Genomic DNA, 14,797 nt, shown 5'->3' with positions numbered 1-14,797 from the left:
ATGTGTGTGTTCGTGCACCAGCCTGCCTGCCTATGCACATGTATGTAAATTGTTTTCTCTTCCACTTAAAGTAATTTGAATTTAGGCAGTTGATGGAAATAAGAGGTGAACAAAATGGAAAATATTTTAATATTGTTCTTTGAAGTAGTTTGTTACAATACATTAAATAGGGTCTTATTAACAGTTTTTAACAAATAGTTTTCTTGTTATTTTGCCCAGATTTTATTTCTTCTCACATGTTTAAATATATGTTATGGGGGTAGGGGGAAGCAACCTCTAATTAAAATAGAGTTAATTTCATGTGACTAACTAATCATTAGAAAATTACCTATACCTACTTACTATGAGCAAAAAAATAAATATATGAAACAATTCCATAATCACCTATAATGCTTTTTTTGCTGCTTCTCTTAAGAATGATATGAATGAATGAATTTTGTTTAATTATTGTCACAATCTCCAAGTAGCTTTTAAGTAAAGATGACCCGTGTTTTAATTTTCTTCAATTTCTTCATTTAGAGCTTATTAAATAACCCATCCCAATAACCAATAAACAACAGTATGGAATTATGTGGCACAGTTGCTATTATATATTTCAACATTGTGTAAATTGACAATGCATAATAATAATTTTTAGACCAATTTCAGTTGGTGGTCAGAAGTAATATAAGACAGAAGATTCTTAGGTGACTTACGACAGTCCTTTTCATCTTCCTCATCGCCACAGTCATCTTGTCCATTACATCTGAGGTTTACTGGGATACATTTCTGATTCTTGGTACACTTGAACTGACCTGAGAGGCAGACATGTGTATCTAAAAGATAAAAAGAGGACATAAGACACTGGGGGGTAGGGGAGGCCAGGGGACTGTCAAGGGCGGGGGGAAAAAAGGACACATATGTAATACCCTTTGTAATACTTTAAGCAATAAAAAAAAAAAGTCCGAGTATTGAAAAAATAAATAAATAAATAAATAAATAAATAAATAAATAAATAAATAAATGAATGAAAGCTAAAAAGAGCAAAACTATTTGTGCCGGAACTCTTGTCTGCATTTAAATCAGTGTGGGCACACCCTGGCCAGATATCATTCAGATACACCAGGGTTGTGGGTTTGTTTCCCGGTCAGGGCACATACGCTGTACAAAAATCAACCAATGAATGCATAAATAAATAGAATAACAAATTGAGTGATTTCTCCTCTCTCTCTCTCTCTCTCTCTCTCTCTCTCTCTCTCTCTCTCAAATCAACAATAAAAATGTCAGTGTGGACATAATCAGTTAAGAATTAGATTCATGTTCCTTAGTTAAAAAATTAATCACCTACCACAGTTGAGTTCATCAGAATTGTCTCCGCAGTCATTCTCTCCATCACAGATGAAAGCAGGCAGAGCACAGAGCCCCGTTCCACACTGAAATCGGCCTGGCTGACATTTAAATTCAGCTGGGGGAGAAAACAGAGGTATTGTGGAAGGACAATCTTAGCTCATGACTTCCTAAACAGAGCTTTTCTGACACTCAAATGTTCATACTATTATTATAGTAAGCATATCCTAGAGCACAATGGCCATGTCTCACATCTATAGCCATCAGATTCAGATGCACAGCTACACTATGAACAACTCAGATTGCTTCAAGATTACATTTCAACTAAAGTTAAGAAAGCAATTAGCAACCTATAAATATAAAGGTATAGATTTAAAAACATAAATGCCTCCTTACTTCAAATAAATGATAGAGAATTTAGTGACAGAATAGAATTTATTGTAATTTTAAAAAAATAGTTACTCCAATATCATTTTTAAAAATCATTTATCTTTGGTCACTTTGCCACCTGTTGTGTGTAAGAGAGGAATATCCGCCTCCAAAACATAGTTCCCAGAACTACTTAAAGCAAATGCTACCTATAGGTATCACATTTTAAATCAGATTTCTTTATATTCATTTCTATAATTCTACTAATATAAAAGGCAATGTCTTATAAATACTAACAATTTTTATGTACAACACATATTTTATCATAGTAAATAAACCCCAGATAATAGTTTATTTTATTTGCTATATTTTTGAGTTTACATAAGGAATAATAATGATGAAGTAGGATTTATTAAATATCTACTAAGTATCAGGCATTGTGTGAGGCCCTTTCACATACAGTAACTAATTGAATCTCATCATAAACTTCTCATCTCAACATCATAAGCACTTTTATAAATGAGGAAATTAATCTTCATGGACAGAAAAGTTTCAAGTGTCAGACTCAGAATTTAAATCCAGATCTGACTTTGAAGTCTTCTCACAAACTATCTTGCTGGTAATAAAACATTTTTTTTGACTGATGATCCTAATGTATGTTACTAATCACTGACTTTGAGATTAATAGAAACTAATAATGATTTATTAATTCAAGCCAGTCAATCAAATGTTGATAAATTATATTTTAAATTTTTTATGGAAAATAACATGTTGATAATTATGACACTAATTAAACATTTTCTTAACATTTAAAAAATAACTCTTAATACATGCTGACTTCCATAGAAGTGAGTTCTAAAATGCTGAGTCATGTACCTACAATCTATAACATTTATTAAACACACTCAATGTTTCAACTGTGCTATACTTAATTTTCTCATGCTCTAAACATGTTCATTTCCTCTATTTTCTATTGCTTCCTATAAAGTTTCCTGTAATATTCCTTTGCTACTAAAAAACCCTCCCATAAGAATGAGGTAAATTCCTGCTTCTATGTCTAGGAAAGAACTGGGAAGCCTCACTGACTTTTAAATTTGCCTCTAGTATGACACATGGTGAATTCAAATCTCAGAGGAAATGGAATTACAAACTCATGATGCCAGAGAATTTTTGATGCATGTCTCCTATCTATATTTATGTAAAAAACATTATGTAAGTGTACAAGTATGTGAAACTGGGATCAAGCTTTCCTGTCTTTTAAAGTGCAAGTATAGTTATTGTCAATATCTCTTAGTAGCCCCCAATGTTGATGATATAGCTACTCAAAAATGAATTCCACACACTCCACAGACTCATGTACATCATTTCCACCTCACCATGACTCTCGAAATTAAATTATGCCTACAGATGTTCGATGTTGTTAACCCATCAACTCCAAGTAAGAGATCATTTGTTAAAAGATCACAGAGACCTGGTTGATGTGGCTAAGTGGCTGAGCGATGACCTATGAACCAGAAGAAGGTCTCGATTTGATTTCCTGTCAGGGCACATGCCTGAGTTGCTGCTCAATCCCCACTAGGGGTGTGCAAGAGGTAGCCAATCAATGATTCTCATCATTAATGTTTCTATCTCTCTCTTTCTCTCTACAGTCAGTAAAAATATATTTTAAAAATCACAGATAATGCTACCAGTAAGAATGTGTAGTATTGGTATTTAACCAAGATAAGATGCCGGAAGCCGGTCCATCCTTGCTGCTTGACACAGTCGCTGCAGGGAAGAAACATCTGCACAGCATATGTTTCAAGGGACCTGGCGTATATGGCATACTGTTCTTAATATGTTTGTACCCCTTCTTGGTTCTATGTGTTTTAACCAAGGTCACCTCTCCGAGAAAGGTTGTTTCCCCAAGTAGGGATTTTTCCCTGAAGTTAGGAAGGGAATAAAACCCCTTAACTAAGTGCCAAGCAGGTAGTTAATCACTTTAACTAGGAACAATCACACTTAAGCTACATAATCTTTACTCCCTGGAATGGAGATAAGAAACGCCCTAACCTTTGGAATAAAAATTGATAGGATTAAAACCAACTGGTATAAATACAGATGTAACAAGACAATAAAACACAGAAATTGGCTGTAGATCCTGGAGGGAGAACCTCGCTATGCTGATCAACTGAAGCTGCCTCCGTGTCATTCCTTCTTTGCTGACTCCATCCCTACCTGCAGGAACCCCTGTACCTGCTGGGGATGGACCCCAACATATGGCGCACGAACAGAGACCCTTAGATAAGCTCCCCTGCACTCGGGACGGATAGGACTCCACTGTAGGAAGAGGGTGGATAGTCTTCGTCTACTCCGTCCACACCTTTGGGAACCTATGGAACAGGATTCCCCTAGGTAAGCACCCTCCCCCCCATTGAGAACCCCCACACTCGGGACAGATAGGACTCCACCAGGGTGCTGCAGACCCCCCTATGGAGGATAAGTAGGGTAAGAAGGTGGATAGTACAGAACTGAAATTAAGAAGATGTGCCATACTGAGTCCAAAGAAAAAGACTCTATTGATCTTTAGATTAAGAAGATGTACCATACTGAGTCTAAAGAAAAAAGACTCCATATTGATCTTTTAACACATATGCTTGCTAGCAGAGGAGTTAAGGTCAGACAGAACGTTTTATACAAGAAGTATTTCCATGCTTTTCTGAGGAAGGAAAGGTAAATGTAGAGGCATGGGAGAAGGTAGGCCCAAGGAGCCTTATCCTTAACCCCACTGCAGCCTTTCCAACCCAGGAAAGTGCAGGATTGGCAAGCTCTCCCTGGGGAGATAGATCAGGACTCAGGTAGTAGCAGAAAGTGCCAATCTGTGGGAAGAGCTCAGGAGATTTATCTCAGTGCAGTGGCAGATGCAATGGCGTGAGCGCACTCCGCCTATACAAGCTTCCTCGGCACACCGGGAAGTGGCAGAGCCCGCCTGAGCAAGCCCCCTAGAGCCCCTACATAGTACCCTGATCTTTCCTACTATTGGTTGCCCTAAGGATGGTGTAAACTTCTGATTGGTCCAAAATGTTATATATACTGCTGCACTTACACAATAAACTTAGATCTGCATCACTGAACCTGGTTTCCGGAGTCGGGCATGCTTCGTTAGGACTCTGTCGGCCTCACCCCCACGGGACCCCCTGCTTCACCAATCCTACTCTTAAAATGGATACAAGAGAGCATTTGGGGTTTTTCTTTTTAATGCCTGCTTTGGAAATCTTAAATTTTTAAAAATTACAATGCAGAGGGTTGTACAGCAGCCAAAAGGCATCGGGCCTCCTTCTTTGCCAACTCCGTCCCCACCTATGGGAACCCCTGGACCTGCTGGGGATGGACCCCAACAATAAGAGGTTTTTAGGTATCAGATGTCTCTTAGGTTCCCTTCAAAAGACATTAAAGTTTTGTTTTCTCACCATGTAGTCTGACTTTTCATAAATTGTCAGTATTTAAATACTGCAATCTTGTCAGTGCATAAATGTGAACAAAACTCATTAAACTAAATGAGTAGTTAACTTTTGTATATCAATTTGATTGCAGCATGAAATTTTAGTCTGGATTAAAGTAGAGTTCAGGAACTGAAACTATGTTAGAAGGGAAAGGATTGGTGTTAATGACTCTGTGTGAGGGCATCATGGTGATATTTCCCAGAAGGGAATCTGGGTGGGAAAGGTTATGCTCACATGAGGACTAAATTAACACATTTATGTGTGTTTATTTCTATAAATGACACAAATCAGTTGTATTTCCTTTATTTACTATATCAAGAGAAAGTTTACCTTATTGTGGGGAAATTAATAACTTTCTTTAAATGAGTAAACCTCAATTGGTACTCAATATTTCTTATTACTTTGATATTTATTTTAATTCAATAACTTAAAAAAAGAATAACTCAGCCATAATAGTATATCTATCCCATTCAGATAATACTTTTTATATGTCATCTCTCATAATAAAAATAAAAACAATATTAATAAATCTAAGAACAGAGGATCTTTCAGAATCATAAAAACAATATTAGAAAAGCAATGACTTTCATAACATTTTTTCTTCCTATTGAATATATTACTTGCTGCTTTCAAACATATAAATGAGCTATGTGAAAGGACTTCAAGTGAGCAATGGAAGACAGCTCGTGTAGGTAACTACCTAGTGACTGTGAGTTTGAAACAGCCTTGTAATTATGTGGTGGGAAATCTGCAGAAGGAAGCAGCTAGCTTTCACTATGACAGCACATTGTCCTCCTTTAGTGCAAGCCTAAGAAGAATCTTGAATGGAAATGTCAAGGCCAAATCATGGTAACCATCCACTGGGATGTTGAGGGAATTATAATGATTGACTACACAGGTATCTTCAAATTGACAGAACAGTATTGGAATGACCTATGGAGTGAACTGTACAGGCTATCAAGGAAAAGTCGGCCGATTGTTCATTACAATCAAAGTTACCAAAGATAGCTTTAAAAAAATGCCAATCCCAGTCAGATGTCCAGACATACCTAATTGCTTGTCACTTTAAGGCAACTACTAAGAGCATTCTAAATTGCCTAACTGCAAACTAATGAGCTATATTGGAAAAATCTGACTTTTCATAGATTTTTGGTATTTTAATACTGACAGGAAAGTGCAAAAATTGTATCTGTTAATGGTAAGATTTCAGTCATTGAGTGACATTGAAAACTTACCCATTTTTGTCTCCAGATTGGTGATATATTAAGTCAAAATCATGCTGATTGTTACTGTTCTGATCATTACATGAAGCAATGTAGTTATTCCATAAGTGAATAAAATTAGAAAACTAACAAATTGCTGATGCTGTCACACTAAACATAGTAGTTACATATATATAGACCCAAGAAATTGCAACAAATTTTTGTTGTATTTTTAAATATAGACATATAAAATCTTTCTTTATAATTTTGAAAAGGTATCAGAAAGGGATTCTGTAGATGTAGCTTAAAGTTTTCATGTCAGGGATTTAAGAAGCTCTAAATTCTAAATTCCCACATTCTCTAATGTACTCACGACAATCATCAGGTTCATCAGATCCATCACCACAGTCGTCCACGGTGTCACATTTCCACCAGAATGGAATACATTTATCAGTTTTGCAGCGAAACTTAAAAAAAGAAAGTAAGGAAGTTGAAATCCTACTCGTATATAACAGGTATTTAAAAACTCACCAGGGCAGAGCAGCCTAGCCTAATCCCTTGTGGCAAATGTGAACTATGGTGGGTTTAGAGAATTCCATGGCAGGGAATAAATGCACAACAATCAGCAGCAAAATAATCTTCCAGGAAAGCACATTGTCCAGATAAGCCTCCTGGGACTTCCTGAGCACAGAGGAGATCACCCGTTTACATATTGTCTGTGGGTGCTGTTGCACCAGACAGTGTTCACTGATTGCTACAGAGACCATGTAGCCAGCAAAGCCGGAAATACTTATTATCTGGCCCTTTATTAAAAAAGTTTGCTGAACACTGGACAGGGGTAAAAATTATTAGGAAGAAGTACCTAGTTAATTTAGATTAAATTAATTGCATTGTATTTTCTCAGGAATCTTGGACAATTCGATTCACATTTCTGTCTCTGTTCCTTAGTCAGCAAATGAGGAGGCGAAGATAATCTAAAGGACCCTCTCCAGCTCCATTATGCTGTGATTCCATGGAATTTCCTGAACATTCACATACTGTCTTTGGTCATCACGAATATCTGCTCTACATAAATCTTAAGAATACTTCTTAAAGCAGGTGAGAATGATAGTTATTTTCAGTTCAGTTTAGTTGAATGCTTAGTTAATACACATGAGCTTTTTGGATAAATAAGAGAGATTTTTGATAACTAAAAATCTAAAAATAAGGCTGCAGTAGGTATTTCTGCTGACTTTTAAAAATGGAAACAGAAGAAAACTGCTATAATAAAACTTGTTCTTACAATTATTTAAAACACCATTCAATAAGTTGAAAAGGTTACATGGCAATACTTAACTACAGGCTATGTAGCATGTGGGTAACTTGATGCTAGTGAAAATTTCCAGATTAATATTGTAAGGAAGGTTATGTGAACTGAAATTCATCCCCTGAAGCAGAGTACGGACTATTGCTCCCTTTGTTATTGGCAGTATGTACACAGAGATCAAGAAAGCTCAGTCAATTCATTCCTTAGTGATCTCAGACCACAAACTAATCTCTTTCTTTGCAACATTCAGTTCTAGGCTTACTCTGATTTGATAAAAGAAATCAAAGAAAATCATACTTTCCACACAGAGAGCACATATACCTGAAATAGCTATCAAAAGATTCACTTTAAATTATAAAAACCAAGCAATAGATCCTGTTTAGAATATTTGTTGCAGCATTATAATTTTTCTTCTGCATTTTAATAGAAATTCAGTGAAAAACATCACAATATTCTTCTGAAATTAAAAATATTAGTTACTTTTATAAAATTTATTAATTTTATTTTAAAATGTTTCTGTTGTAATCCCCACATGAGTTAGTAAAAGCAAGGCGGCATTAATTGAAGCATGTTATATGCCAGACACATTTGCAACATAGAAAAATATAGCCTAGGTTCAATTTTCTCTAAGGAAAATGGATTAGCACACTAAAAGTTTTGTTCATTTAAAATACTGTTACTTTCTTCAAGTAAGAGAGAATTGGATGTTAATCTTTGCTGCAAATGTCTGGATATCACAGGGTTGCTTCAGAGTAGATTTACATTATTTTTTTTTAAATAAGAGGGTGGATTTGTTTTTTCTCATTATTTCCAGCGACAATACTGGAGAGCAACAGAGCAATGTTATTTCGGGGGAAAATCTGGCCATTGGAGCAATTTTTCCATGTTGGCTTTGTCTCTGGTCATGGCTGCTGTGGCTTTCATAAATTATCAGAGGGGAAATATTACTTTTATGGATAGTGATTATCTGGGGGATATTAGGTTAAGTATGAAAGCAATTGCCCTGAACATTAAACATTTCCAGTCATTTCAGTATAGCAAAGTACATTAGTAAGAAGATTTCAGTTCTCCTGGGTATATTCAAAGTCTTCCCAGTCAAGATTTGGAAAAAAAAAAATATCTAAAATTCGCATTTTTAAATGCACTAAAATAGGCCTGATTTAAATAAACACCTACTGTTGCAATTACATATGATATTATGGTTTGCATGACATTTCAGTTTTAATAAGATTATTGAAGGTTTTGAGTTAAGAGAAGGCTGGGGTAAGACATACTTCCATTATATTTTATGCTAGTCAACATTTAATTCATTACTCTCAGAGGAAGATGTGTCTCAGCTTCATGACTTCATTTTTTTTATATACTTAAATACAGTAACTTTAAAAAGATTAATACTAGCCCTAGCTGGTTGTTCAGTGGTTAGAGCATCATCCTGTAACCTGAAAGGTCCTGGGTTTGATTCCAGTCAAGGGCACGTACCTAGGTTGCAGGCTCAATTCTGCCTGGGTTGGGGCATGTTCAGAAGGCAACCAATCGATGTGTCTCTCTCACATCAACTTTTCTCTGTCTTTCCCTCTCCTTCTACTCTCCAAAAATCAATGAGAAAATATCTTTGGGTAAGGATTAACAACAAAAAAAAAGATTAATGCTAAATATAAATATAAAATATTCTTCATGGGAAATGTTCTCCAAGACTAATATCTTTATAAAGTAAATTGCAGATTGCAATTATCACTCACAAAAAGAAGCTATAAATAAACTACTAAATACATGTTTACTAAACAGATACAGGAATAAAATGCAAATCCCACATATACTAGAGGTGAAGTTCAGTTAAAACAGGAAAAGTCTCGCCCTAGCTTGTTTGCCTCAGTGGATAGAGCGTCAGCCTACAGCCTGAAGGGTCCTGGGTTCGATTCCGATCAAGGCTGCATACCTGAGTTGTGAGTTTGATCCCCAGTGGGGGGAATGCAGGAGGCAGCTGATCAATGATTCTCATCACTGATGTTTCTATCTCTCTCTCTCTTCCTTCCTCTCTAAAATAAAAAAAAAAATATTTTAAAAACAAACTTATCTTTACTTAAAAGATAAGTAAAGCCATTTTAAATTACTTTTTATTTTCAATCTAAATGACTTAAATTTAATATTTGAAGTTGTTATTGCTATAAAATTGGTTTAATCTTTATACAGATTTTCTTATGTTTATTTTCAATTATAAAAGAATTCTTATTGGTGTGATTTACATACTTTATTTTTTTAAAACACAATATCATTTGGGGGCATATATTATTGGTTGCAATCATTAGATGATAAATCAAAATTTCCTAATAAGATAAATTCAAACTGCAACATTTATATCTGATTCATAAATACTTAGATTACTTACTTCATTTTAATGTCTACCTGATTAAAATTTGTTTCTATAAACTGACTTTTTTTTAAAGAATCAGAGAAAAAAATGGCTACATAAACCACAAGGCTTATAAGGATAACCACTAAGGATTATATTAGCTGATGTTCATTAACTTTTTCTTAAAAAAATAAATAAAGCCCTTTCCTGTTTGGCTCAGTGGATAGAGTGTCGGCCTGCAGACTAAAGGGTCCCAGGTTCGATTCCGGCCAAAGGCACATGCCCGGGTTACGGGCTCGATCCCCCGCAGTGGGGGGCATGCAGGAGGCAACCAATCAATGATTCTTTCTCATCATTGATGTTTCTATCTCTCTATTTTTCTCCATTCCTCTCTGAAATATATATATACATATATATATATATATATATATGTATATATATATATTATTATAATATTTTTTAAAGAGTAACTTAATTATTAAAATTTTCTGATTTGAATTAATTGGTTTTCCAGTTCCAGCGGTAACATCATGGAAGAGAGTGAATTTCTTTCAGTGTGTGCTTGTTTTTGAAATAGAGAGGCTAAGACAAGCTCAACCTGCCTCTCCAGCTGTGACTCTGAGCATCATACATTAAAGAACTGTACAAACGGGAAGAGATGGACCCTCTTCCAGGGAGGCAGTGTGATAAAGGCACAGTCTCTGAAACCAGCCCTCTAGTGAATGTAACCCTGACTTTGCTTTAAATTGGCTGGATTATGTAGGGTTTGTTACTTAACTTCTTGGTGCGTCAGTCTGGTCTTCTTTTAAATAGGACTGGTGGTTTGTGCAGGCGGCTGTTATGAAGATTAAGTTGGAAAAGTTTATGGTGCATAATCAGTGTTATTACCCTTGCCCTCCAGGGCACCTGGCATATACTTGAGGAAGCATGCAATCGTGTGGACTGCCATCAGGAGGTTTTGATGTCTAGTCAAAAACATAGATCACGCTGGCCAGGCCAAATTAGTCATTAAAAAAAACAAACAAATTACAGCCCAGCCAGGGTGGCTCAGTGGTTGAGTGCCGACCTATTAACCAGGAGGCCAAGGTCCAATTTCCAATCAGAGCAAATGCCTGGGTTGTGGGCTCCACCCGCAGTGTGGGGAGTTCAGGAGGCATACAATCAATGATTCTCTCTCATCATTGATGTTTCTATCTCCTTCTCCCTTCCTCTCTGAAATCAATAAAAATAAAACACACACACACACACACACACACACACACACACACACGACAGTTTCTTTGAGAATTTTTATCTGAAACAAGATACTGATTCAAATATAACAAAACCAAATTTTATAGTCATATGACTATTGCCCAAAATTTTAAATAATAAAATCAAGTCAATGCATCTATCATTAAGCATTGATGAAAATTTTAATTCTGGGATATACTAACTGCCCATGATAACATTTTGAAGAAAAAAAGTTTTCATAAAAAAATATTTAGATCATATAATCTTTTAATTTGAAAAAATCTATAAATCATTTTTGACACAATTCATTTTTTCCATATCACATCAACTGAGGAATGGGACAGGGGTGGAGATGGTGATACAGAGGAGATCATCTAAGAGTCTTGTTTGTTTAAGCTGCACATAACTTAGTTTTCATCCTATGCCTCAATGACCTTGCTTTCCTTAAATACATCACATCTCCTCAGATGATTCTGCTATGCCCATTCATGATTTGAAAAGTTATATTGTAATTGCTTTTTCTTTACTCTGTAACTCTATCTATGATGTATGGAATGATTAGCTAATGTTATGCAAAACAAAAAAGAAATGATGTTTTGAAAAGTATTTACACGAATAAAAATTCAGGTAAAGCCTTTATAACAGCTTGCCCATACATCCTATGAATTGATTTCAAGACCTCCACTCACCTGACTGGCTGTGCAGTTGGATAAGCAAGTCCTATTATCAACTGCAAGATAGAAGTTGGTGGGACATGCACAGGAATGAGTCCTTCCAGGGGCCAAAAGGCAGAGATGACTGCAACCTCCATTATTTATCATACAGAGATGTTTGGAGACTACAAATGAGACAGAAACAACAAGAAAACAGGATAATCAAGACCAATAATATAATATAATATTTGAAATAAGACAGTTAAGCTTTATAACTTGAAATTGAATAGAACTTTGTAATGAAGAACACAGTGGTTATAAACATAATTTTATTTTGTTACAAATTCTATTGTTGTCCAATGGCATTAATTTTATCATTAAATAATTTAGAATGCATTTCCACAAAAACAAGAATTTTAGTAGAAAAAATCATTGTCCCTCAGAAAAAAACAACAGCAGAGACTAGAAGCATTTTGGATGAAGACATACATATGTTTAGAAATATTAATGTAAAATAAAACAATGTAATAATGATCTATAACTAACAGTGTAGTCACTTTGTTTATTAGACCAATTTTGTATGTTAAGCAACATAATCAATACTTTATTTAATAACAACTGATAGAATTCCCATTAGACATATGCTTAAGAAATAGTATATTTCTCATTTTTACAATCCTTGAACTACTTAAATATAATTTATTTTACCCAGCATTCCAGAAACTAAGAATCCTGTAACTATTTTGTAAATAAATTATTTCAAGAATTTAGTGTCTATTTCTTCAACTACTTGTATTATTGTCATTTCTGCTTAATATAATTCAACAAATCAATAACTGTTTGTACTATTATTGAGCTTCCAATCATATTCCTTAACAGTAGTGCTTTATATCAACTGAATTCATTATATACAATTATGCTAAATAATAAAATCTCACAATATTTCTCAAAAATAAATTTACACTTAACCTTGGAGGAAACAAAAATGGAATGTTACTAAAAGATGTTGATGCATTTATGGAAATCATGGAAAGAATAATTACCATCGGGTTGTCTATAAGAATGATACACCTGGATATCTGTGATGGCATGCCATGAGTTAATCAGTGAGAGTCTGTCTGCTCCCGAGGTTTTATGGGCACGGCTGAGTGACTTGGTTTTCCCATCAGTCCAGTAGATGTAGTCTTCAAACAATGTTAGTGCAATCACCCCTGGAATGTCTTGATTAGGGACTGTAATAGGAGATGGTAAGATTAATGTTCAGTCTTGGAAGACTGCCAGTTAAAATATTCAATACTACATGGGCTGACAGACACAACTGCTACAGAACTTCATGTGAATAATTGCTGTGACAACCTGTCAGGCTGGCAAGGTTCTTTATTACCGGTTAAGAGAACGCAGGATCTGGCACAGCAGTGTGCTTTGCTCAGATTTAGCTTGGTTCAACCACTGGGAAGAAAATGAATGCAATCCTGCTCACAAATAATGGCTGCTTCGCCAGAAACAAGTAACATCCAACATTTAAACACTGTATATATCCAGCTAATTCTAACTTAAATCCTTAAATCTACAGGTCATTGTACTGCTCCCTCCCACATTTAAATTGACTAAATTATATATCCAGGATGAAATTTCTATCTACCTACAGATAGAGTGACAATAAGACTACCATAAACCATTTTAGTCACTGAGGTTTTATGAGTATTTTTACTTGCAAAATGAGATGGGATAGAAATGGAGAAAAATAAGTGTGACGGATAACAATGTATTATGCAGATTTAACAGCCATAAAATTGTTTAGTTGCAGGTTAAAATTGTTTTATAATTATACCTCATTATAGGACTGGGTTTAAATGTAAACACTAGAATGAGCATTACAGATATGCATTTTTCTTTTAAGCAATTCCAGGGTCCTATCAGGTAAATAAGATATAATAAATTTTTTGGTGGCTGGAGATTAAATAATAAAAAAAGAAATTCCCAAATTTGCATACACATTCCAATATATTCATCTGCATTCATTTTTAGGTCTAATTTTAGAAACTCTGAGAAAATGTTTATTAATTAAAAATGATACTGTAAATCAAGTAATAGGTAAATTTTTATAAATTAATTTTATATTAATTTATAAAATTTATAATTTTATAAATTAATTTTAATAACTGAGTATGTTTGACATCTGTCTCACTCAGTTGCAACTGAAAGCTATCAAAATTTATAACGTAAATATTGGGTGTTTCACAGGCCTTACTTTTAAAATGTTGAATTAATTTATATTGTTATCTGGAAGTAGAAATTTTAAATCTACTGATTTGTTATTTTTATTCTGATGGGACAAAAGTAATCAGAGACTTCACTATGACTTAGAAAAAACAGAAATAAAATGAGACTCTCCCAAATAGGTGACAAATTAAGCCATTGACTATTACCAATAAGTAGGTTCTGGCCAGAAATCCAACTTAGAACAGATATTATGCATATAAAATATGTAAAAACTCAGAAGAATCTAGATGTGCACATATGATACAAATACTCAGACTAAATTATCTATGTAGTCCTATACACAGGGAGCCCATCACTAAAATGATAAGTGGGATTGGACAGAAAGATGAAGGGGAGGACATTACCAGCATAAATCATGTTTGAGTTATTTATACAAACTATTCCCACTTTCCCCCTTTGGCTGTATAAATTCTTTTGGGAAGATAAAACAAATGTGGCAAATGTGAACAATAGGATGAATCTTGGTGATGGGTGATCATTAGAACAATCTTTCAACTTCTGTATATGTTCGGAAATTTTCAAAATAAAATAAAAATTTCCAGAAAAAGTTGAAAGTCTCAGAAACATTCAATTCATATTTCCTTAGATACGAA

The 14,797-nt window shown here is 34.7% G+C and overlaps 1 protein-coding gene across 1 annotated transcript in view; it reads right to left on the bottom strand.

Moving 5' to 3' along the window:
* Positions 1 to 14,797, bottom strand: part of LRP1B (LDL receptor related protein 1B) — a 1,379,523-nt gene that overhangs the window by 180,144 nt on the left and 1,184,582 nt on the right. The window contains exons 61-65 of the mRNA XM_036320679.1: positions 12,965 to 13,153; positions 11,958 to 12,106; positions 6,753 to 6,846; positions 1,328 to 1,444; positions 696 to 815 (exon numbers count right to left, since the gene is read on the bottom strand). Coding sequence (XP_036176572.1) covers positions 696 to 815; positions 1,328 to 1,444; positions 6,753 to 6,846; positions 11,958 to 12,106; positions 12,965 to 13,153 — 669 coding nt within the window. The remainder of the gene's footprint in view (positions 1 to 695; positions 816 to 1,327; positions 1,445 to 6,752; positions 6,847 to 11,957; positions 12,107 to 12,964; positions 13,154 to 14,797) is intronic.

Source organism: Myotis myotis, unplaced genomic scaffold (genome assembly GCF_014108235.1).
Source record: "Myotis myotis isolate mMyoMyo1 unplaced genomic scaffold, mMyoMyo1.p scaffold_m19_p_8, whole genome shotgun sequence".
In the NCBI taxonomy this organism is placed as follows: domain Eukaryota; kingdom Metazoa; phylum Chordata; class Mammalia; order Chiroptera; family Vespertilionidae; genus Myotis; species Myotis myotis.
The sequence above is the reverse complement of the archived record's forward strand: the minus strand, read 5'-3'. Positions and strand labels throughout refer to the sequence as shown.